General features: G+C 42.7%; 3 protein-coding genes across 3 annotated transcripts; 1 reads left to right on the top strand and 2 right to left on the bottom strand.

Annotated features, from left to right (window-relative positions):
• Positions 1 to 382: 382 nt before the first annotated feature.
• Positions 383 to 6,401, bottom strand: LOC120046795 (zinc finger protein 709-like). Its single transcript, XM_038992305.1, has 7 exons — positions 6,246 to 6,401; positions 4,056 to 4,258; positions 3,865 to 3,966; positions 3,606 to 3,701; positions 3,362 to 3,472; positions 3,129 to 3,252; positions 383 to 3,030 (listed from the first exon to the last, which is right to left on the bottom strand). The coding sequence occupies exons 1-7, from the start codon at positions 6,271 to 6,273 to the stop codon at positions 575 to 577; spliced, it is 3,120 nt and encodes a 1,039-aa protein (XP_038848233.1). The 5' UTR covers positions 6,274 to 6,401; the 3' UTR covers positions 383 to 574.
• Positions 6,402 to 6,853: 452 nt separating this feature from the next.
• On the top strand, positions 6,854 to 13,707 carry LOC120046793 (zinc finger protein 11-like). Its single transcript, XM_038992302.1, has 7 exons — positions 6,854 to 7,030; positions 7,426 to 7,628; positions 7,745 to 7,846; positions 10,127 to 10,222; positions 10,314 to 10,424; positions 10,535 to 10,658; positions 10,789 to 13,707. Exons 1-7 carry the CDS (start codon positions 7,003 to 7,005, stop codon positions 13,518 to 13,520), a joined length of 3,396 nt encoding a protein of 1,131 aa, XP_038848230.1. The 5' UTR covers positions 6,854 to 7,002; the 3' UTR covers positions 13,521 to 13,707.
• Positions 13,708 to 13,962: 255 nt separating this feature from the next.
• LOC120046794 (ER lumen protein-retaining receptor 2) lies at positions 13,963 to 23,921 on the bottom strand. Its single transcript, XM_038992303.1, has 5 exons — positions 23,625 to 23,921; positions 21,749 to 21,849; positions 16,834 to 16,992; positions 16,445 to 16,697; positions 13,963 to 15,055 (listed from the first exon to the last, which is right to left on the bottom strand). Exons 1-5 carry the CDS (start codon positions 23,713 to 23,715, stop codon positions 15,021 to 15,023), a joined length of 639 nt encoding a protein of 212 aa, XP_038848231.1. The 5' UTR covers positions 23,716 to 23,921; the 3' UTR covers positions 13,963 to 15,020.
• Positions 23,922 to 24,462: the final 541 nt, after the last annotated feature.

The raw sequence follows: 24,462 nt of genomic DNA, 5'->3' as shown, positions 1-24,462 counted from the left end.
AAGAGAGTGACTAAAGGAGCATGGTTACACATACACAAATCTATAGGCAAAAGAAACGCACAAGTATTTAGGCGAGGTGCTGGCTATCGGAGTGGAACACTTGAAAAATAAAGGAGAGCCACACACTCTAGGAGCTCAGATGCAAATATTGAATGTCCAACGTTTCGACAGACAAGCTGTCTTCATCAGGGTATAATGACAAATACTGCGGGGTGACTCGTTTATATAGTCTCAAAAGACACACACAGGTGTCTGTAATCATAGCCGGGTGTGGCCTGATATCATTGGTTAATTCTCATATATTAAAATAGACATTACATGTTTGCATCTGAGCTCCTAGTGTGTGTGGCTACACATACACAAAACCATACAACTCCAATTATGTATTGTATTCTACTTTTATTAAAATTTCACTTATGGAAGAAAAGTATAACTGCAGTAATATGAAAAAGAAGAACATTTACAGATTGACCGTGTTAAACAAAAAACTGGGAAATTATTTATCAGGCCACGATCTTATCAACTCTGTTATCAACTTATGTTAAATTATGCAAAAAAAGTGTACATTTCAATACTATGATGTACATGATCGTTGATGTACATTCAACAGCGTTTTACGTTCGAAAGCTTTTCCACAATCCAGGCACTTATAAGGCTTCTCGTTTGAGTGTGTAGACATGTGTCTCTTCAGTGAGTCATGGTAGTTAAAACGTTTGTCACAGAGGGAACATGAATACGGCTTCTCCCCTGTATGAGTCCTGTAGTGCGTAGTGAGAAAATTGGCTTGAACAAAGCCCTTTCCACAGACGTCGCACTTGAACGGCCGTTCTCCAGTATGGTATCTCATGTGTATCTTCAGTTCAGCTCTCGACCTGAAAGCCTTATCACAATTCTTATGATTGCATTTAAAAGGCCTCTCCCCAGTGTGAATCAGATCATGCCTTTTCAACGAATCTGCACAAACAAACTGCTTACCACAGTACGTACATGGGTAACGCACCCCACCATGCTGAGTCTTCTCGTGGTTCGCACGGGAATTACTAAGCCTGAAAGGTTTCCCACAATGGCGGCACGGGAAGCGATACTCTGTGGATTTTTCACCATGGCTATTCTGCATGTGTTGTTTCAGGTCAATGTTGGTATAAAAGGCCTTGCCACACTCCCAGCAGAGACAAGGCCTGTCGTCAGAGTGCCTTTTCTCGTGTTCGACTAGGTCATAATTGTAGATGAATCTTTTTGGACACTGGGAGCACTGTAAGGGGAGGTTCCCGGTGTGAACCATTTCGTGTTTGATGAGGGAATGGAACTTCTTGTAGCTTTTCGGACAATGGGTGCAGACGAACGGCCCGCTGAACTTATGGACATCCAGATAGTGCGTTCTGAGGTTTGTGAGCATGAAGCTCTCCTCACACATGCTGCACTGAACAGGCCGGTGCCAGAGCTTGTGTCTGGTTAAAGTTTGTAAGTCAGGCAATACCTTTCTGCACCCTGCGCAGTAGAGCGGGCCGTGGATAAGTTTGTGTTTCCTTAGTTTTGATTGGATAGTGAATGTCTTCTCACATTTGTCACACTCAAAACGTATGTCGAAGCTGTCGAGCTCAGCAGCGTCAACTGTCTGAACCTTGCAATAGCGTCTGAGATGGGCCCTCAAACCTCCGCTGTGTATGAATTTCATCCCACACTGAGGATGAGGGCAGGAGAAAGGGCGCTCGCCTGAGTGAGTTCTCATGTGATACTCAAAGGCGCCAGCAGTCACGCTTTTACCACAAATACGGCAAATATGTTTTTGGAAAGTTTTTCGGTCAGGCTTCTTTGTTGTGCTGGAACACTTGGGTCTTTTGGTCTGGCTGGGTTCTGGGTCGTAAGACGGGTCCTGGTGTGTACTGCTGGTGAAGGACGAGTCACTGTCCTCAGGTGTTGCCCCAAGAGGAAGACCACTGGATGGCTCTTTGTCCCCTCCTTCAGGTGACGGTTTCTGGACTGTTTCCGCTTCTCCGAGAGAATAGTGGAGATTCTCTGAGTGAATCTTCATATGGGTACTCAAGTATCCAATGCGATGCACAATCTTGCCGCACACTTTGCACGTTCTACGGTCTATGGAGGATTGTGTGAATTCTGTCTCACACGTAGTAAACTGAGCACTACTGCCCTCTCCAGAGGGAACCTCCTCTTTTTGCCCAGTTCCAAACAGACATGACTTTCTGTGAGTTTGCAAATTGTACAAGTGCTTGAAAGTCTTCTGACAATTGCGACATTGATAGGTGCGACCGTTGTTATGGGTTTGCATGTGCTTTTTCATGTCTGAAAAGCGGGATAAGACACGTCCACACACTGTGCATGTATTGGGGTTTTGGGGTGTTTTAACTCTTTTGCAGACACTACGTTTCTCTTCTGAAAATTCAGTTTTGGTTTGTTTCCGTTCTCCTGCTAGCAATGTCTTCATCTTACACCCCCTGTTTCTTCTCACTGGTCTTAAGGGCAATGTTAGGTTAGTGGTATTAATCCTTTGTATCTCCACTGAGGGCTTGTGAAGCATGGACGTTATGATCCTATCAGACAGGTCTATGCTTTTCATTTGTGCAGGGCTAGGTTCTCTGTGTTTCTTTCCATGAGGCATGCCACTGGCATCAATTATCTCTCTTTTGTGCCTTTTGAGCTTATTCTTCTTGACTAAAGGTTCCATCGTCCCATCTTCCCCTAAAACCGTCACATTTTCATACACTGGTTCCACCTCTTCAGTCTCTGGGTCAGCAAACTCTGCATCATCATGCTCCTCATTATCCTTTCTCTCACATTCCACGCTCTCCTCTCTTTCTACTACATCCATACTTGTCCCCGGTTCCATCTCTGTGTACTCTGTCAGTGTTGCAGAGTCCACCTCCAACTCTTTGGTGAATGTATCCATGAAGACATTCAAGGATGATACTGGTGTTTCTGACTCTGTCTGCTCTGTTGCAATCACCACCCTTTCTACAGGAGGGAGACAGAGAGCTGAGAGAATGCAGTCCCCGTCGGTGGAAGACAGAGTATCTAGAAAAGGATAGTATGGTTAAATAAAGAATAAATGTTAATGACCCCAACTGAAGAAAAAAAATCGAACATCTACATGAGTCCTGAAAGATGCCTACCATGGTTGTCTAGCAGGCCGAGGTCTCTGTGGTACTGAAGCAGGGTTTTCAACTCTTGAGGGTGAGACACAGACTCAACACATTCCTCCAGAACAGAGGGAACATTGCTGAGCAGCGAGGAAGCCTGACAATGACAAATACAGAGTTAGAAGGAATATAGGTAGAATTCCCACAGTGCCTTAATGTCAAGTCCATGGTTCCTCTATATGATCTGAGTTTATTTCTACTAGTACCTGTTGGAAACTTGATACGGGAAGTAGCTTCTCAAGTCTTGAAAGAAATTGCCATACGAGTTTCTGGATAGCTTCGTCATAACTGGGACCAAATTCTACAGGAAAAACATCCTAAAACAGTGTAAAGAAATATGAGCTATGAAAACCTCTCAGAAGAGATCATTTAAATTGTTGAAATACACAGCAGTCATGACAGCAGTCAGGAAATGACCCACGGCTATTCCATACCCACATACTGACTGACCTGGAAGAAATGTTCTCTCTCATCAGGGTCTTTCAGAAGGGTTTGAACCAGCCCCAAAAAGTTGGATTCAGATAATCCTACCTCTGCATCTGTCGCCTGAAACACATAATATAAACATGTTGCCTTCATCGGGACATCTAGATGATAGCTTGTCATTTAGGCTGCATATGTTTTTGCCAAAATGCATCAATGTCTTATCAGAAATCTCTAAGACTGACTGATTTAGACATTAGCTGAGTCTCTGCCCTAAGGAGCTCACCTGTGTCCCCCAGAGAGGTGTGAGGGTCTGTATCCTGTCCAGGTGTGGCTGAATGGTCTGGAGGTCTGTGATTGGCTTGGAGGAACACAACTCCAGGACCAGCTGAAACCAGAGCAAACCAGTCAGGAGACATAGTGGGTACAATAATACTAAATATGATCATCTCATCTTTCCAATGGTTTGATTATCACCCGCGCTCGAAGACCCAGAATAAGTTGGGCCCTCTGACTGTGATTCAGAAGCTCTGGAACCATCTCTGTGACCATGGTAACAAACTCCTCCAGCATCCCATAATCCATCACGTGTCTCTGCTGGACCGTTTGCCAGATGGCTGCTGAGACCAGCCGCAGTGGTGGAACCATGAGGCGCAGAGAGGGGAGAGGAAGAGGGGGACCTGAAAACAGAGAATGTGGTTGACGAGGACAGCAATGCCAGTTTTGTTACAACTGATTCCGTTCAAATGAACCATAGACTGAGTCATCGATAACGCCACCACATTGTTTCCTATGTGAAGTCTCAGTTGCACATGTCAAGATCAAGTAGTGTCATTTTAGCGCTTCACCATCTTGCTTCATGGAGCAGTTTTTGGAAACATTGCATGTGCTTTTTGAGCTACTCTAGGAAGCGTCCTAAACAGTAGAACAAAGTTGAACATTTCCAAAATGTAGTATACTTTAAAATGCCCAGATGTCATACTCATTTCAGCTTTGACAACAGCTTATCAATTAGATATGGAGGCACTAACCACCTTTTTTTTTTTTGCCCGGATGTCAGAGAGGCTGGATTTTTACCAGGGACTGTAGTGACACCTCTTGCACTGAGATGCAGTGCCTTAGACAGCTGCGCCACTCGGGAGCCATTTATTTTACTTTTATTATGTAGGCCTAAATCATACTCATATTGCAGGGCATGTCTCTTTTTTTCTGACAAGACTTGAGTATTCCCGCTCCACAATAAATATTAGGCTACTATTTATTCGGCGCTCATTCAATTGCCAACCATGCTCAAATGTAAATAGACCGGAATTCTATGACAGTATTGCTAGGCTACAGTATTGCTGTGCAATAGGAGCACAACATAGTAGCCTATTTAATCTCAGAGTCTGTACCAAGGCAGGAGATAATACATGATTGTGTTTCTAATAAACAAAATATTAAACAACAATTCACCTTTTGCATAGACATATGGGCAGCATTTACTTTTAAATTGTTCAATAGACAAATCTTGCAGAATGAAAGGCCAGTGTTTGGCACTCGCTATATGCATGCATTTTGTTTGAAAAAGTCACTGCAAAAGATTAAAACATTCTGCCCACACCTCTACAGAAAAGTGATCAAATTTTCTATTCTGTTTTTGTTACCATAAAATGTATCAATGAAAACAGTTAAAGAGACACTTTGGGATTTTGGCAATGAGGCGATTTGTGTACTTCCCCAAGAGTCAGATTAACTCTTGGACACAATTGTTATGTCTCAGCCTGCAGTTTGAAGGAAGTTGCTAACTCGTGCTGGTGTAATTGTTAACTAACTTAACAGATACCCTGAGTGGCTCCCGAGTGCCGCAGCGGTCTAAGACACTGCATCTAAGAAATTGAGACGTCGCTACAGACACCCTGGTTCAATTCCAGGCTGTATCACAACCGGCTGTGCTTGAGAGTCCCATAGGGCGGCGCACAATTGGCCCAGCATCATCCAGATTTAGCCAGTGTAAATAAGAATTTGTCCTTAACCGACTTGCCAAGCTAAATAAAAAAAATACCCATAGACGTCCAGTCATTGCGCTAACGCTAGTTGGCATTGGCTCACAAAACTACATCCAACTTCCTTCATACTGGACAGATACATAGAAATGGTATCCACACGGTCATTTGACTCTGGGAAAGTAGACAAAAAGCTTAATTTGCAAGAAAACGAAGTATACCTTTAAATCCCAAAAATGGGGCAGGCTACTTCTAGAATCTCCATTTACTCCAGAACGTAGTAAAATATTTAGGCACGGGGTGTTAAATCAGTCCCCTGCTTTCTGGAAACAACAGCCTGTATTACCGCGGTTGGCCTTGAACTTCGTGGCATTAATGAGAAGGGGCAGTCGTTCTACGCTGCGATGAACAATGCAAAAATGGATGGTGGTGGCTAAGCTAATACATGACTAGCTAGCTTGAGTTCTTTGGTAAAACTACCCATGCATAAAATAAATGCAATTCGACCCGGACAGTTCGAAGGTTTAGCAAAGCGAAAAGGACGTGAACTTCACTGACTAGCGTTAGATAGTTAGATAAAAGAGAAAATAACGTAAACTTCACTGGCTAACGTTAGCTAAGTTAGAAAGCTAGCTTCTCTGTAGCGTTACTAGTTTGGATCACAAATTCTACTGCATTTTACCATTTTTTCCTGAAATGTGTCCGCTCATCGTGTGGTATTCACTCCAGTCACATCTATACTCAAAAACTGTGGTGTTGTTTTATGGTTTATCAAATTAATTTCCGGTCTTAAAGTTCGTGAATGTGAGGCGCCATAGATTTGCCTCGGGAAGCGCTCATTGACAGAGAGGAAGAGGCGAAGCAAGAGAGTTTACTCCGCCCAAAATCTGTCCACGAAAATAAAACCACGAAGTGAGGATTTTATGTATGGAGGTCAATGAGAGTATCGAATTTGGTCAACAAAAACATTTAATTGCGAATTTCCTACGTGCGTCTTATTTGATCGAATATTAGTTTCGTAAAGGTTAGGTTGTTACGAATCGGATTATTTCCATTGTTGAGTGGTTGCTCGACTATCTTGTCAATATAATAAAACATCTTTGTCATTGCGCTATTAACGGAAGCACTTGTCGGCAGTCCTGCTCTAAAATTATTCCGTATGGAATTGATCGCACAGCTCAAAAGTTCTGCGCAGCGAGTTATTTTTTTGTTTCGCTCTAGCGAGCTTGTGCGGAACCATTGCAATGTCGATATAGCTTCCACACGGATGTAAAATAGGTACCATTAACGACCATTGAGCCACCATCTTTGATTGAGTTACAAAAGATAACGTAACGACCTAACGTTTTTTTTTGTGCAAACTTACGAGTAAACGTGGCTATTATTAACATCATTTTCACACCTACCGTTTTCGGATGTAACGGCAAGGAACACTCAATATGGAAAGACGCATCCATGGGGGAAAAGGTAAAACAGGACTTTTAGCTAAAAAGGTAGCTAGACAGTGGATATAAAGAAATCAGTATAGCAACTACATGACGAGCTAGCTAGCAAAGTGGCTATCTTCCTGAAACCGAATGTTGAAGAACATAAACAAAAAACATATATTTATCAGTCAGTTGCAACTGCATTACTTGCAGTTTGGGGTTGTAGGCTGGGTATCTGTATAGCACTTTGTGACAACTGCTGATGTAATAAGGCCTTTATAAAATACATTTGATTCATTTACTAATAGTTGCTCGTCGTTCTCACATCTTTTAGTGTTTTATAGTTTGTTCATCCTGCTAGAGTTTGATGTAATGTGCAATAATAGGTACTTATAAATTGATTTGTGAACAACTAAGTCAACTTCTGTGTTTCAGGTCCCCCTCTTCCTCTCCCCTCTCTGCGCCTCATGGTCCCACCACTGCGGCTGGTCTCTGCAGCCATCTGGCAAACAATCCAGCAGAGACACGTGATGGATTATGGGATGCTGGAGGAGTTTGTTACCATGGTCACAGAGATGGTTCCAGAGCTTCTGAACCTCAGACAGAGGGCCCAACTTATTCTGGGTCTTCGAGCGCGGGTGAGAAGAAGAGACAGAACTAGTGCTCATCATTATGTGGGGAATGATGTAATATGATCATATTTAGTTATCTTTTGTCTCAAATAAGTCTCCTAACTGGTTTGCGCTGGTTTCAGCTGGTCCTAGAGTTGTGTCGCTCCAAGCCGATCACAGACCTCCAGACCATTCAGCCACACCTGGACAGGATACAGACCCTCACACCTCTCTGGGGGACACAGGTGAGCTCCTTAGGGCAGAGACTTAGCTAATGTTTAAATCAGTCAGTCATAGGCATATTTTTGTTAAGACATTGATTAGGGAGGCACGATATATTGGTGAGCATATCGGAATCGGACGATATTAGCCAAAAATGCCAACATCGGTATCGACCCGATGTCTAGTTTAACGCCGATGTTAAAAACCGATGTCAAAGCTACCGTGCATACCTATATAACTTAGGTACGTGACGTAATAACACCACGTAAAATTTTGCGCTACACGGTCAACACAGCATTCCTAACCTAGCCCACACAATGTCTACTGTGTGGATTGAGCAGTCAACAAATCGAGCAGTCGTTTGAAAGAGTAAGAACATTTCAGCGAGACAACTCAAAGATGAAATCCATTAAAGCCAAGATAATGGAATTCATTGCCCTTGACAATCAACCGTTATCTGTCGTGGGTGATGTTGGCTTAAGCTGACTGGTCGAGCACCGGTACACTATTTTTCAGATGTTGCCCTACCGTAGTTACGCAGCAGAAGCTTCACTGCTATTTGCTTCACGACATGCATACTATGGAACACCGTTTGGGTCTTTGCGTGTCAACAAAGATACAGTAGCACTGTCAAAGCTGTACAAAAATGTCTGCAAACACCGGCCACGAACGATGTGTTTACAATACCGCGTTGGTAATAAAGCATAATTTGTTCAACCGCAACTTCTGGGGTAGTTAGCTTTAGCTTGGTACCTAGCTAGCATCAATACAACCAGCCTGAAAACAATGACCAGTAGAAACTGCAGTAATTTTCATTATTCTTAGCAATGATTTAGGAATCCTTGTGAGTAAGTATTAGCAAGGTTGCCACTTGTTGTTTGCCTATTGAAATTGAACTTCAGTTCATGAAAATAAATAGCTAGTCAGCTACTTAACCCTGTTGCCCAAAGCTAATGTTATAAGCAGCCAGCTAGCTTCATCTGGCTAGTGAGGCTCAACTGGACCGTGTTGTGAAGCTAGCCACAATAACAATTAGGCACAATAGTGGAATTTGCGGTTTGCCTTCAAAATAAAAGTATGTCATTGACAGTGATGCAAATGAATACAAATAGTAGAATTATGCCATAGTTTTATTTTGAAGGCTAACTGCAAAGTCCACTATTGTGGCTAATCCATATTGTGGCTAGCGTCACATAGATGGGTCCAACCACCATTAATCAAATAAGAACTGTCTTATAAATTATTTCAGATGACACCTAGCTATATAGTTAGCTAGCTAGCTATAGCTACTGAAACAGATTGTTTTGCTGTGTTTTTGGGGAAGAACATTGTTTGCATCCATGAGCTAGGCAGTTTTTGTGACCAGCACTGCAGGTGCGTGAGACAACTTTACCAGCATCATAGCATACGTATCGATGAATCTTTGTGACATATGAAATACGAGGGATAGTGTAATCAACGTAAAAATTGATGAACGCATATTCAGGTCCTGGTTGATCAACAGTGTTATTTGACGTGTATCTTTTTTGACACGCAAAGACCCAAATGGCGTTCCATAGAAATCCTGGTTGAGAATGAAACGACTGAACAACAAAACAGCACAGGAAGTAAGTGGAAGAAATAGGTTTTGATTATGTTTTACTGGTAATGGGGACATACGTAAATGCCAACAAAATAACATTTTGGTCAGTGTGGTGTGTGTGTAACCTTTATTTAACTAGGCAAGTCAGTTAAGAAGAAATTCTTATTTACAATGATTGCCCGGACGACACTGGGCCAATTGTGCGCCGCACTATGGGACTCCCAATCACGACCGGATGTGATACAACCTGGATTCGAACCAGGGACTGTTGTTACGCCTCTTACACTGACATTACATTTACATTTAAGTCATTTAGCAGACGCTCTTATCCAGAGCGACTTACAAATTGGAAAGTTCATACATATACATCCTGGTCCCCCCGTGGGGAATGAACCCACAACCCTGGCATTGCAAGCGCCATGCTCTACCAACTGAGCCACACGGGACTACACGGGACACATGCAGTGCCTTAGACCGCTGCGTCCATGTGTGTGTGTTAACTATTTAACTGTACTAGAATGCTTAAAAGGCCGCTAAAATTTTAAATATCGGTATCTATTTTTTTTGTCAAGGAAAATATCAGATATCGGTTTCAGCCAAAAATGTCATATCGGTGCATCACTAACAATGATACGTTATTGCAAAAACATATGCAACCTAAATGACAAACTATCATCTAGATGTCCTGATGAAGGCAACGTGTTTATATTATGTGTTTCAGGCGACTGATGCAGAGGTAGGATTATCTGAATCCAACTTTCTGGGGCTGGTTCAAACCCTTCTGAAAGACCCTGATGAGAGGAATCATTTCTTCCAGGTCAGTGGGTATGGAATAGCTGTGTGTCATTTCCACAAATTAAAGTCTCCTCAGAGGTTTTCATAGCTTATATTTCATTACTCTGTTTTAGGATGTTTTTCCTGTAGAATTTGGTCCCAGTTATGACGCAGCCATACAGAATCTCATGTGGCAATTTCTTTCGAGACTTGAGAAGCTACTTCCCATGTCAAACTTCCAACAGGTACTAGTAGAAATAAACTAAAATCATATAGAGGAACCATGGGCTTAGCACTTAGGCTTTGTGGGAATTCTACCTATGTTCTTTCTAACTCTGTATCCCTCATTTGTCAGGCTTCCTCGCTGCTCGGCGATGTTCCCTCTGTTCTGGAGGAATGTGTTGAGTCCGTGTCTCACCCTCAGCAGCTGAAAACCCTACTTCAGTACCACAGAGACCTCGGCCAGCTAGACAACCATGGTAGGCATCTCACAGAACCCATAATTTTCATGCTTTATATGATGGATTCGTTTTGACACAACCAATGGCAAATTACGTCTATCGAGCATTACTGGGTTGAGTTTTGGTTCCCTTTTTTCTTCTTTCACAGACCCTCCATCTTCCACCGATGGGGACTGCATTCTCTCAGCTCTCTGTCTTCCTCCTGTGGAACGGGTGGTGATTGCAACAGAGGTGGAGAAAGAAGGAAAAAGTATGGATGTAAAAGAAAGAGAAGAGGGGGTGGATAGCAGGTCAGGGGAATGTGAGAATAACAAAATATCCTCTGTTAATGACGAGGAGGCAGAGGATGATGCAGAGTTTGCTGACCAAGTGACAGAGAGAGATCCGGAGTATGAAACAGTGATGGTTATAGGGGAAGATGGGATAGAGAAGCCTTTCAAACTTCTCAAAAAGCACCCCCAAAAGAAAGAGGAAACCCATGGTCAACAATGCAGAACAACAGTCAAACCTGGACAAAAGATAAGCATAGGCGTGTCTAAAGCAATCATGTCCTCCATGATACAAAAGCCCTCAGTGGACCTACAAGGGGTTGTTATTGCTAACGTAACACAGACCCCCAAATCCAGTCAAACGGTTGGGAGAGCCAAAAGGTCCCTGGAGCGTAGGACATGCAAGGTGTGTGGTAAGGTCGTCCAGCGTCCTGCAGTCTTGAGGAAACACATGGTGACTCACACTGGTGACTGGCCCTATCAATGTCCTACTTGTAAGAAGATTTACAAGACCTTGGGAAGCTTCCAGGAACATACTGAAAAATGTGTCTATCCTATTGAGGAAATGCCTGAGGAAAGTGAGCCGTCCATATCAGTAATGCAATACAAGGGTCTGATGTTGAAGAAAATCTTACCGCGTCCGCCAGGACAAAAAGTAGCCCAAAGCGAAAAAAAACAAAAACGCATTGTCTGCAAGACATGTCCTGTTTGTGGGAAGACTTTAGCCACAAGTTCGAGTATGAAGCGGCATCAGATTATCCACACCGAGCCCAAAAAGTGCAGAGTGTGCGAACAGGTCTTCCCTAACCCTTCCGAACTGAAGATCCACATGGAGTCCCATCCGAAGAAAGGCATCCATCAATGTAGTAACTGTGAGAGGACTTTCAAGCACGATTACAGTGTGAAGGCTCATGAAGAGGCTTGTCTGTTTCTGAGTCATCAACAAGGGGAGCTTGGAGAGAGCAGTGGTCTTCCAGCTACGGGGCAGACAGACCCAGGGCCATCGGGCAGTACACACCAGCAGAGCGTGACATGTGAAGCAGAAATCCTACAACTCTCTGCCACTCTGAGCAAACAGAATTCTGCCTTCACCTACATGCATTCCGTGGAGGGGTCATCCGCAAGGGCCAAAAGGTCCCTGGAGCGTAGGACATGCAAGGTGTGTGGTAAGGTCGTTCAGCGTCCTGCAGTCTTGAGGAAACACATGGTGACTCACACTGGTGACTGGCCCTATCGATGTCCCACGTGTAAGAAGATTTACAAGACCTTGAGAAGCTTCCAGAAACATATTGAAAGATGTGTCTTTCCTATTGAGGAAACGCCTAAGGACAGTGAGTCGTCCTCCACCAATGCAACTGAATCTTCTTCCCCGGAACCCAGCGCACCTATAGGATCATCCAAACGCTGTGCAAGGTGTCCTATTTGCCATAAATTTATATTGGGATACTTGCGATATCACATTCTATCTCACTCAGATGAGCGCCCACATGCTTGCCCTCGTTGTGGGTCGAAGTACAAGTTTGACTTTGTGTTGAGGAGGCACATGAGACTGTTTTGCAAGGTGAAGAAGGGTGAACCTGTTGAATTAGGGGGAAAGAAAGTCCATAAGTGTAATGAATGTGGTAAGGAATTTGGACTAAAATCCACACTGACGGCACACAAGCGCATCCACAACCCGCTCCGCTGCGCCTATTGCCGAAGGATGTTCCCAGACCAAGAAACACTTGCAATACACAAGGTAGAGCACAAACCGGTTCAATGCACCATGTGTGAGAAGAGCTTCAATGTGATAAGGTACCTCTCCAGACACTACGTCGATGACCATCAGTTCAGCGGTCCGTTCCGCTGCACCTACTGTGAGAGAAGCTACGCTGATTTAGCAGCTCTCATCAGACACCAGAGGATTCACACTGGCGGGGAGCCCCCATACAAGTGCTCCCACTGTCCAAAGAAGTTCCATTTTGAAACTGCTCTTGTGACACACCAGAGAAATCACACGGGAGAGAAACCATGCCTTTGCTGGGAGTGTGGTAAGACCTTCCAATCCAAGGGGATTCTGAAATCTCACATGAATCGTGTTCACACTCCTCAGGTGAAACGCATCCCTTGTTCCCAGTGTAACAAAGTTTTCAGGGACAAAGGTCAAATGAAGATGCATGAGAATGTATACCACAAAGGGGTGCGTTACCCGTGTTCCTACTGTGGTAAGGGGTTCTACAGCCCTGCCCCATTGGCAAGACACGTGCTGATTCACACAGGGGAGAATCCTTATTCTTGCACATATAAGGAGTGTACAAGGGTTTTCAAATCCGCATCTGAACTGAGGATACACATGAGATACCATACTGGAGAGCGGCCATTCAAGTGCAAGGACTGTGGGAAGGGTTTTGTTCAAGCCCATTATCTCACCATACACCGACGAAGTCATACCGGGGAGAAGCCTTATCCATGTCTCACCTGTGACAAGTCCTTCGGCACCTCCCATCAGTTGAGCAGACACATAAAGACTCACACGGGAGAGAAGCCCTACCAATGTATGGATTGCGGGAAAGCTTTCAATCGTAGAGACCGTTTGCGGACTCATCAAGACAAATGCCACCCAGCTTATTAGTCAATGTTCTATAAATGCTTGTGTTATCCAACTGTAAATTAACTGCAAAATGTAGCCAGTAGCAAATAACACTGCCTGAATTGAACATGCATAATGTTGTATTTCATTTTTTACTATGGCTGTAGTGATTAACTCATTTCTTCTGCAATTAATAAAGTACAGTCATCAACACCTCTCATTCAGTCAAGTCAGGAAGCCAGAGTCAAATGTTTCCCGTAAAATATTTTTGTGATGGCAACATGATGCAAAAGAAAGCTCAGGGGGGAAAAAACAAATCCTAACCAATTGGAATGATCTGCATGTGAAGACAGATGTCTTTAAAATAAAGTAGTCATTCTGGTTCCAATTTAACAATGCCCGTAGAATCATGTTTGTCATAAAGATTAACAGCTAGATCTCTTCTAAAGTGAGCTCAACAATATGCACATCATGTAGACAATTCTATGGACATGATCTTTTATTGAAAGATGTATCTGAATAGAACATGAATGGCTCCAGGAGCTGATTTGGTAGCCTACAGTATATTGCCATTGAATGAGCCATTTTGAAATGACAGACTATGATAAATATAGATAGCCCATTGTTTGGTGTAAGAAAATGTTGACGTAAATGTGAATTGAAAGCCATTTACAGCAATGCAGATGCGGCAGTTACTGTATCAGTGAAAACATCTTTGGGGCTCTGAGTGAGATCTCATATCCACTGAAAATGTACAGTTAATTCAAATAGCAGGTGACAGTTACTGGTAAAGTCCAACTTCATTCAAAAAAAGTCGGTTTGGGGAAATATTAAGTATTGACTAGGACATGAACAGTTTTAACTGCCATCTTTATACAGGAATGTACACTGGGTCAGAAAGACAAACAAAAAGGTTTTCCAGCCAAAGCCAAGGGATACAACGCCTCCATTACACTTCCGCTCCATTGGGATTCAGGAAAAAAATACTATGTACATTTGAGATAGCAAATACTCTTACAAATGGTTTCAGTTAATATCCCACCCCAAGAAGTTGGCTCCAATATTTTACGGTGCCAAATCAAAGGCAATTTGTTTTCAACTCTTTCGCTAATGTGTCAAATCAGAGTACAATTATGTAGAAAAATTATTCCTTTATACAGTGATTAAAAAAAAGGCAAGATGCATCAAACAGAAAGCTGCAGGATGGCCTCTTCAGGTTGATTCTGGGGTGTATTCAGCGAGGAAGCGTTCAAAGCGTTGCAGATAGAAATATAATGAATTGAGCTGACAACTATTTTCTAGCTCTACATAATCATCTGTTCTACACAGTACATTTCTTTCTGAGAGCCCTTACGTTTGCACCCCCCTGAACAGGCCCATGGGTGTCGCTGATAGTGGTCAGGAGACAGGACAAACTGTAAAAGTCTCGCTCTCTGTCTCACGCATCTTACACTAGTGGGGGAAGTAGAGGGGGTGGGATGGCGGCAACGGTTTCCTTTGTCGCACCATCCACGAGTCTGCCAAATCGATGATCTTTGGCACTTATGCTGGCAGACTCAGCTTCTTTCCTTTCAGTACTGAAACAGAGGAGAGATGTTTAGGTTCAACGCTCCTGTTCAACCAATGTAGAGCACATTTTCTTCACATCTGTAACAACAGATACCAGAGGCTCCTGGTGAGTGCTGAAAGTGACAAGCCAATCATATATACTGGACTTTAAGACCCTAGGCTTCCACATTGAGAGTAGGAGTAAAGTGCCTGGTTAGTTAGCCAACGTATACAAATGCTAAACCATTATAGCTCCCAGTTAATATAGAACGGGGTAAGATGAGACACCAGACTCACAAGTCAAAGTTCATGCCAGCTTATTCACGCTGCACGGCCTCATTAAGTCACCATTGCACGATACACCCAGCCCCATTTTCTTACATTTAGCTTTGTGTCAAAACCAGTACCCCATAGAATACTTAATGCCTCATTCACATTACATCTGAGCAGTCTGTAGAGATGTGCCGGATGTCATTCATTTAAATGGGAACCGTATGCAACAGTGTTGTACCACAGCGCACCCTGCAGTTGAAGGCTCTGTTGTGAAACGGATGTGCATACTTTACATTTTTCCAAACTGCATTGTCTTCAGCGCAGCCAGAGTCCGTGTACAAGTACAGTGAAATGATTTTCTAGCAGCTCTAAACCCAACAATGCAGTAATCAATATCAATGTAGTACTAAAAATAACGTAATACAAAAACAAACGAGCAATAAAATAAAAACAAAAAGCTAAATACAGGTGAACAAGATGTGATTTTCAGCAATGGTTTTATGGGATATCTAGTGGCTTGTAAACAATTAACCATTCCTATAAGTGAGTACTATTTTAATAGTATTGTTAAATACACATTGACCGTTAAGCCAATTATACTATGTGACTTGCCTCCCATTTGAGTTTGTTTTTATTTCTAATTATTAGGTGCAGGTTGCTAGCTACAATATCTTCAGCATAGCCTAGCTTTTAGCTACCGTTAGCTAGCTGCTCTGTAAGCTAGTTTAACTTGGAAGAAAATTTGAGAAACAAGTTTAAGAAAAACTAAAATAAATGTTTTATTATCACCTGAAACAATATGTTTCTCCTGTCTAGAATGAAAGTCGTTTTGCAAAATAAATGTGATCTCTGACTAGAGACTCTCCTCAATCTTGTCTTGCGCGGTCTCATCTTCATGCAATCTGGTTCCATTACTGGATGGAGAAGCATAGGGTTTCTATGCTCGCCGTCCAGTAGCGGAACCAGATTGCATGAAGATGGCATAAGGCATAATGAAATAAGTCAAGATGTGAATGGGGCATTACTCTAAGCACTCTGTAACAGTTTCGGCGACTGTTAGAGAAGTGAGTAAAAGGACACTACAGCGTCACACTTGGCACCAAATTTACTTAGGAAATAAGTTGGCAGACTGCAACTCGACTCACCTTTCGTTACATACAGATAGAAGAAGTCGCAATAGAGGATTGTCTGAACGACACCGGCCACGATAGCAATCATGTCGAAAAACCCCTCGAAATAGAAGCGCCAGATCCAGTTGATGAGGTAGAGAGCCCGGTACAGGCCCAGGAAGAACAGGTAGTGGGTGGTGATAGTCTCTGCCTCGCCAGTCTTACTGATCATGAAGAGCTGTGGCAAGATGGCCACTGACTCCAAGTAGATGGAGAACGTCCACAGGATCTGGAGGGAGAGAAGATGGTGGGGGGGGGGTGAGGTGGAGTGTGTGGCTCTAAATCAGTTGCTGTATAAGACACGGATGCAGTATGCACTCATCATACCGAGACGTGTGTGTGTGTGTGTGTGTGTGTGGACTTACCTCGAGAGGAGAGAAGTCGTGGTTGACAAGGAAAGCCAGGCCTCCCACGGGGACGACCAGGAACTCCACTCTGAAGGTGTCATGGTTACCGTCGTACGTGGCCTTGAACTTAGTGTAGATCAGGTACACGGTGGCATACGCACAGCCAATGTAAATTACCTGAAACAATACAATCCACTAGTCAAGGGTGAGGATACATACAGCACTCTGATTAGATGATCCCTTCACTGTAACTTGGAAGGCGAGTGTGTGTGTGTTTACATCCAAATTACTTTAACCCAGGGGTCTCCAACAGGTAGATTAGCTCGCAGCTCACCTATGAGTGGCTCGCCAATTAATTCTAAAAGTACATGCATTTAAAGTGTTCCATTGCAAACTGTCATAAACATAAATCTCCCAGCTACTATCCAATCAAAGCCACATTGACATTATCCCACCTCTGGTTATCCACTATTGCCTTAAAAAGCCAAATGTAACATCCACCAATAAATGTTCAGCAATATTGCCCCCGTCTGTTTGGTGCGCGCGTGTCTATCTAGACAGTTAGCGATGCTAATGATAACCATCTTGTGGGTAGACCGAATGAGTTTCCCCAAAAGAATCTAATTGAAATGTTAACTGCAAAGTAGGCTTACCTGACAGCACTATATTGATACACATAATCATTGGTTGGCCATTGTTTCGCAAACTGCCATGACGTGCTGCAGCAGTAGGCCAACAGCAGAAAATTGCTAGACCTACACATTCCTCTTGATAGATGAGCAATTAAAAGGGGAATTACACCAACAAAAAAATCTAAAATCAGACCTCAATAATGGTCTTCTGATGCGATTTAAATATTTTCATGGACTCAGAACATATGTTTTCATTGTTTCGCTATGAATAATTGTAATATTGAGTACCAAAATAAAAAACAGGAAACAGAATTTGGGAAAAAAACTAAAGATTTTATGTGGTCCCCTTAGATTATTTAGCAGGTATATTGACAGAAAACATATATTGTACATCACAGACCCAGGGAAGAGTTGCAGGGTAGAGAAGAATGTGCCAATTTGAAAGCTTTTTTATTTTTTTAAATTATGAAAACTTTATAGCTTGCAAAAGGTTTAAAAAAATATATATACTAGAAAAGGTTGCAGACCCGAGTTAACCAGTCTTCAGAAAGTACTCATACCCATTGACTTATTCCTCATTGTGTTATATCCTGAAAATGTATTAAAATAGATTCTCTCATCCATCTACACACAATAACCCCATAATGACAAAGTGAAAATGTTTAGAAATGTTAGCAACTTTATTGAAAATGAAATGCATAAACATCCAATTTACTTAAGAATTCACACGAGTCAATACTTTGTAGAAGCACCTTTGGCGGAAATTACAGCTTTGAGTTGTCTTTGGTACTGTATGTCTATTAGCTTTGCACATCTGGATTTGGGGATTTTCTCCCATTCTTCCTTGTAGATTTTCTCAAGCTCCTTTAAGTTAGATGGGGAGCTGCGGTGAACAGCAATCTTCAAGTTCTTCCACAGATTTAATAGGATTCACGTCTAGGATTTCCCTGTACTTGGATCCTAGTCTCTGCCGCTGAAAAGCATCCCCATAGCATGATGCTGCCACCACCATGCTTCACGGTAGGAATGGTGTTAGAAGTGTGATGAGCTGTGCCTGGTTCTCCAGACATAGCACTTGCATTCAGGCCAAACAGTTATATTTTTGTCTCAGACCAGAGAATATTTTGCCTTTCATGCTGACCACAGCACTTGCGTTACAAAATAAAATTACACATACATGTTATTCAATCATTGTATCCACACTGCTCACTCGTGTCTACATGGCCAGGCGCTAAAATAGCTGAAAGTCCCACCTCATTGGTTTTTAGGAGCATATACCCACATGGGTGATTGAACGATTAACTGAGGTCCACACTCCAGTTCAGTTGGTGGTGATGCACCTTAAAGTCGGTTGCCAACCGCCATATAAAGTTCAAAGAAGAGATTACTAGAAACTAACTCCGTTTACCTTTAATTAATTGTAGGAGTAGAGGACATTGTGCATTTCAGGTAAAATTACAATTCAATGTTTATATCCCAGGACAAATTAGCTAGCAACAGCACGCTAGCTAGCTAAATTGCCATGAATATTTAATTATTTTCGACCAGTCCCCAAATTAATATAATTGGTTCGGAGCTTGTTTTGATATTTCAACCAAAGTGTCCTGATCGCGTCTGGACAAAATCTACATGCGCGCGATGACGCACACAGTCTAGTCAGCATGTCTTTCACCTGCCTTTTTGAAAACTCCAGGTGTACTGTCATGTGCCTTTTTCTCAGGAGTGGCTTCCATATGGCCACTCTCTCAAGGCCCAGAATGGTTAAGTGCTGTAGAGACTGTTGTCCTTCTTGCAGGTTCTCCCATCTCAGCCAAGGAACTATGTAGTTCTGTCAGTGGTCATTGGGTTCTTGGTCATCTCCCTGACCAAGGTCCTTCTTGCCCGGTACTCAGTTTGGTTGGACAGCCAGCTCTAGGGAGAGTCTGGGTAGTTCATGTTTTTTTTTCATTTCCCAATGGAGACCACTGTGGAAATTTTCAACACTCTAGAAATTGTTTTATACCCTTCCCCAGATATACAGTGGCAAGAAAAAGTATGTGAACCCTTTAGAATTACCTGGATTTCTGCATAAATTGGTCATAAAATGTTATGATCTTCATCTAAGTCACAACAAGACACAGTCTGCTTAAACTAATAAATAAACACAAACAACTATACTTTTTCATGTCTTTCTTGAACACACCGTGTAAACATTCACAGTGCAGGGTTGAAAAAGTATGTGAACCCTTGGATTTAATAACTGGTTGACCCTCCTTTGGCAGCAATAACCTCAACCAAACGTTTTCTGTAGTTGCGGATCAGACCTGCACAATGGTCGGGAGGAATTTTGGACCATTCCTCTTTACAAAACTGCTTCATTCAGCAATATTCTTGGGATGTCTGGTGTGAACTGCTCTCGAGGTCATGCCACAGCATCTCAATCGGGTTGAGGTCAGGACTCTGACTGGGCCACTCCAGAAGGCGTATTTTCTTCTGTTGAAGCCATTCAGTTGTTTATTTACTAATGTGTTTTGGGTTGGTGTCCTGTGGACATTCTCCAGCAAAATGTCTTGATAAACTTGGGAATTCATTTTTCTGTCGATGATAGGGCCTGGACAGCTTGCTGAGGCAGCAAAGAAGCCCCAAACCATGATGCTCCCTCCACCATACTTTACAGTTGGGGTGAGGTTTTGATGTTGGTGTGCTGTGCCTTTTTTTCTCCACAGTGTTGTGTGTTCCTTCCAACCAACTCAACTGTAGTTTCATCTGTCCACAGAATATTTTGCCAGTAGCGCTGTGGAACATCCAGGTGCTCTTTTGCGAACTTCAGATGTGCAGAAATGTTTGTTTGACAGCAGTGGCTTCTTCCGTGGTGTCCTCCCACAAACACCATTCTTCTTTAGTGTTTTACGTATTGTAGACTCGTCAGAGAAAGACTCACAGAATATGCTAAGTCTTTAGCTGACGCTCTAGGATTCTTCGTAATTAACCTCATTGCACATTCTGCACTGTGCTCTTGCAGTCATCTTTGCAGGACAGCCACTCCTAGGGAGGGTAGCAACAGTGCTCTACTTTCTCCATTTATAGAGAATTTGTCTTAAAGTGGACTGATGAACATCAAGGCTTTTAGAGATACTTTTGTAACCCTTTCCAGCTTTATGCAAAGCAAAAATTCTTAATCTTAGGTCTTCTGAGATCTCTTTTGTTCAAGGCCCGGTTCTTCTCAGGAAATGCTTCGAGCAAACTCGAATTTTGTGAGTGTTTTTTTTTTTTTTTAATGGGGCAGGGCAGCTCTAACCAAAATCTCCAATCTCATCTCATTGGACTCCAGGTTAGCGTACTCCTGACTCCAATTAGCTTTTGGAGAAGTCATTAGCCTCGGGGTTCACATACGTTTTCCAACCTACACTGTGACTGTTTAAATTATGTATTCATTATAGACAAGAAAAATACAATAATTTGTGTGTTATTAGTTTAAGCACACTGTCTATTGTTGTGACTTAAGATGAACAGATTTAGTCAAATTTATGCACAAATCCAGGTAATTCCAAAGGGTTCACATACTTTTTCTTGCCACTGTATGCATCATCAATTTCCTCTTGCAGATCTATGGACTGTTCCTTCAACTTCATGGTATAGTTTCTGCTCTGACATGCACTGTCAATTGTGGAACCTTATATAGATAGACATGTGTGTTTCTTTCAAAATCACAACCAAACAATTGAATTGGCCACAGGTGGACCCCAATCAAGTTGTGACAGAAAGAAAGATCAAAGGAAATTGAATGCACCTGAGCTCAATTTGGAGTGTCATAGCAAATGGATGTCAATACTTATGTAAATGAGATATTTCTGTATTTCATTTGAAATACATTTTCAAACATGTTTTCACTGTCATGCGGTATTGTGTGTAGAGGAGTGAGAAAAATAGAACATTTTATGCATTTTGAATTCAGGCTGTAACAAAATGTTGAATAAATGAAGGGTTTTGAATACTTTTTGAAGGCACTGTTGACATCTTACTAAAAGCAACCTCAGATACAGATGAGAAAAGTTAGCAAATTATCTGCTTATTGGGTTTTAAAATGTACTAACTAGCAGTATCCATAGTTAGAGGTACACGTTTTGGACACACCCACTCACATACACCAATGAACCTTGGATATACAAGGGTGTCAACTTATCAGTACTTCAATATTGACTCGTGAATAGATCGCTCTACTACAGAGCATGAGTGGGGCGTGTTGCTTGCACAAAGAGCTGTAAGAGGATGAGCCTGCCACCCTCATGGAGGTGAGGGGGTCTATGGTGTTAGTGTCTCACCTTCATGGTGGTGTTGTAGAGGGAGATGAAGGAGGTGAGCAGGTCCAGGTAGCGCGTGGTGAACACCAAGGCGAACAGGATCTGACTCTTCCCGGAGATACCTGTCAGAGAGACAACCAACCAACAGGTGTGTGAGATGTTGCTCTTCTCTGCCAAACTCACAACAGTCCCCCAAGAGTGTATCTCAAAAGCCTTAAGAACTTCCTCTTCTTGTCCTTCATCTGAAATTGTTGTGCATCCTTCCTTAGAGTGACCACTGATGTGACGTGACAGGGTTGATGTGAGGCTAAGAAGTGGAATCCTTGCTTTCACCTATCCAGTCAGATCAGTGTAACTTCCCAGGGAGGAACAGGGACTGTGGTGGCCTCTTGATAGGAATCCAAACCTGGCAAGCTAATTTTATCCCATATCACAGGCTAACCCAGTTAGACCCTGCACCAGGCTTCTGTCCTCTCTAGCATGGCCAGATAGTGATGACAGTGATAAGAACTGTAAGACTTCCAAGGTGTTTTATTACAGGCAATCTAAACAGGCATAGACTCACAGCTGCCCCTCAGAAGGCCTGCCTGCAAACACTGTCAAGTGGCAACATATCCCCTCACACCCACTTGTCGTCAACCTCCCAATACATTAATAACACCACTAGTCTAGAGTATACTAAAGAATGTTTTCAGCTTCAGTGGTGTGGTTATGTTCCTAATGACAGACCCAGTACCTGAGCATAAACAGATTTTTGCCTGACTGGAATTGGTGTCACAAATCCAAACTCTTGTGGGCCACCTGCCAACTGAAGTTGTTGATACATGACAGGTGTCAATGACTCCTCTGACAGCTCAGATAATGCATCCTAAACCTGACCTTCAACCCCAAACCAGTTCACACAGACTATGCAACAAACCTTGTATTCCCAGGAGACATTGGAATTGAACTAATTTAATTTTGTATAAGGTAAAGTAAATATTCTGCTCTAGGTGTGCATTCGACAGCTATTTTTCTTATCTGCGTTTAGTAAAAGCGCTGCCACGTCACAGGTCAGGCCAGGGAAGCATTGGCGTTCAAATCAACTGTGAACTCGGAAAAATACTAGGTGACGATTCAGGTCGGAAAGTCTAAACACTAGAAAGAGGCGTAAGTTTTTGAGTTGGAATTCCGAGATGGATGGCCGGTCATATCGATTTTTCGCAATCTGAGCTCTTTTGTTTCCGAGTTCCCAGTTCCTGTACTACAACAGGGATAATTTTATTTATTTTTGTTTTACCGTTATTTAACTAGCCAAGTCAGTTAATTACAAATTCTTATTAGTGGGTTAACTGCCTTGTACAGGGGCAGAACGACATTTGTACCTTGCCTTGCCATGCGATCTAGCAACCTTTCGGTTACTGGCCCAACGCTCTAACCACTAGGTTACCTGATGCATGACATATCACACACGGAAACGGGTTAATAGTGGCGCATTCGCCCGCTGCACTGATGGGTGCCCCCAAACTGACATGCGCAAATCTGTTGCCTGACATCACTAGCAGCTAGCTGGTCAGTAAATGAATGGGATACTCAAATAGTTCATGTTTGTTTCTTGTTAATTAGCTGTTCAAGCTAACTAACGATAACCAACCAAATGTGTCATGATCACTGGGATGTAGGTGATTTAATTTGGCTAGGTGTATTTCGGCCTTTCCCAACATTGTTAACAAGGCCGTGCTAGTATCAATGTTAACAATCTGGTTTGATAAAGCCGCAAGCGCGAACTTCGTTACCGAGCTAATAGCTAACTTGTCAACACAAGAATCCACTGCAAGGAATCGTTGCTAGCTGGAATGAAGATGTCAATCGGAGATGTGTGCAGCCTGCAAATACTCCAAATGGGAATCTTACTCACCGGCACAGGACCTGGTTTTCCATATTTTTAGAAGTAGAATAATGATGGCTGCTAAATGGGAAAGATCGCCGGTGAGTCTGAAAATGTTCATGATTCTGCTGGGTGTTGCAGGGGGCTTTGCCTTCGCTAGCACGAACTTATGCCCGTCAAAACAAATTCGACCTTCTAACCCCTGTTACTGACCGGTTTAAAACCTTACAAGATGTTCTGTCAGGCACCTAAATGGACGTTTTCCTCGGTATGAATGGGAATGGGAAAATGTCGAGTAATGCGCGACGTGGCCAAAGATAGCGGCGCCCAAATGCAAGTCGGGAAAAACTTGACGGTCGCGGAATGGGACACGCCCGTAGGAGGGGCATGTCCGTGATCACAGAAATTGAATTTCTAGTCATTATTTTTAACTAGTATATATATTAAAAAACGAACTTATCCACAGACCGAACTGAGAATTTGACATTGGATTGAACAACTACATTGGAGAGTATATTCAAATAAGCTTAAATAGACTTGTCACTCAAATGCACACAATACTGGCATCCAAGACATCCTTCATGTAAATTACATCCTATCTGATACATACATTTACATTTACATTTAAGTCATTTAGCAGACGCTCTTATCCAGAGCGACTTACAAATTGGAAAGTTCATACATATTCATCCGGGTTCCCCCGTGGGAATTGAACCCTGGTCCCCCGTGGGAATTGAACCCACAACCCTGGCGTTGCAAGCGCCATGCTCTACCAACTGAGCCACACGGGACCACAGGGGGGACCACATACGTCATCTCAAACGTCCACTGCACTTTAAATATAAAAAGTTAGCTACTATTGAATATG

The sequence above is a fragment of the Salvelinus namaycush genome, chromosome 4 (assembly GCF_016432855.1).
Source record: "Salvelinus namaycush isolate Seneca chromosome 4, SaNama_1.0, whole genome shotgun sequence".
In the NCBI taxonomy this organism is placed as follows: Eukaryota; Metazoa; Chordata; class Actinopteri; order Salmoniformes; family Salmonidae; genus Salvelinus; species Salvelinus namaycush.
This window is presented reverse-complemented; position numbering and strand designations above follow the sequence as displayed.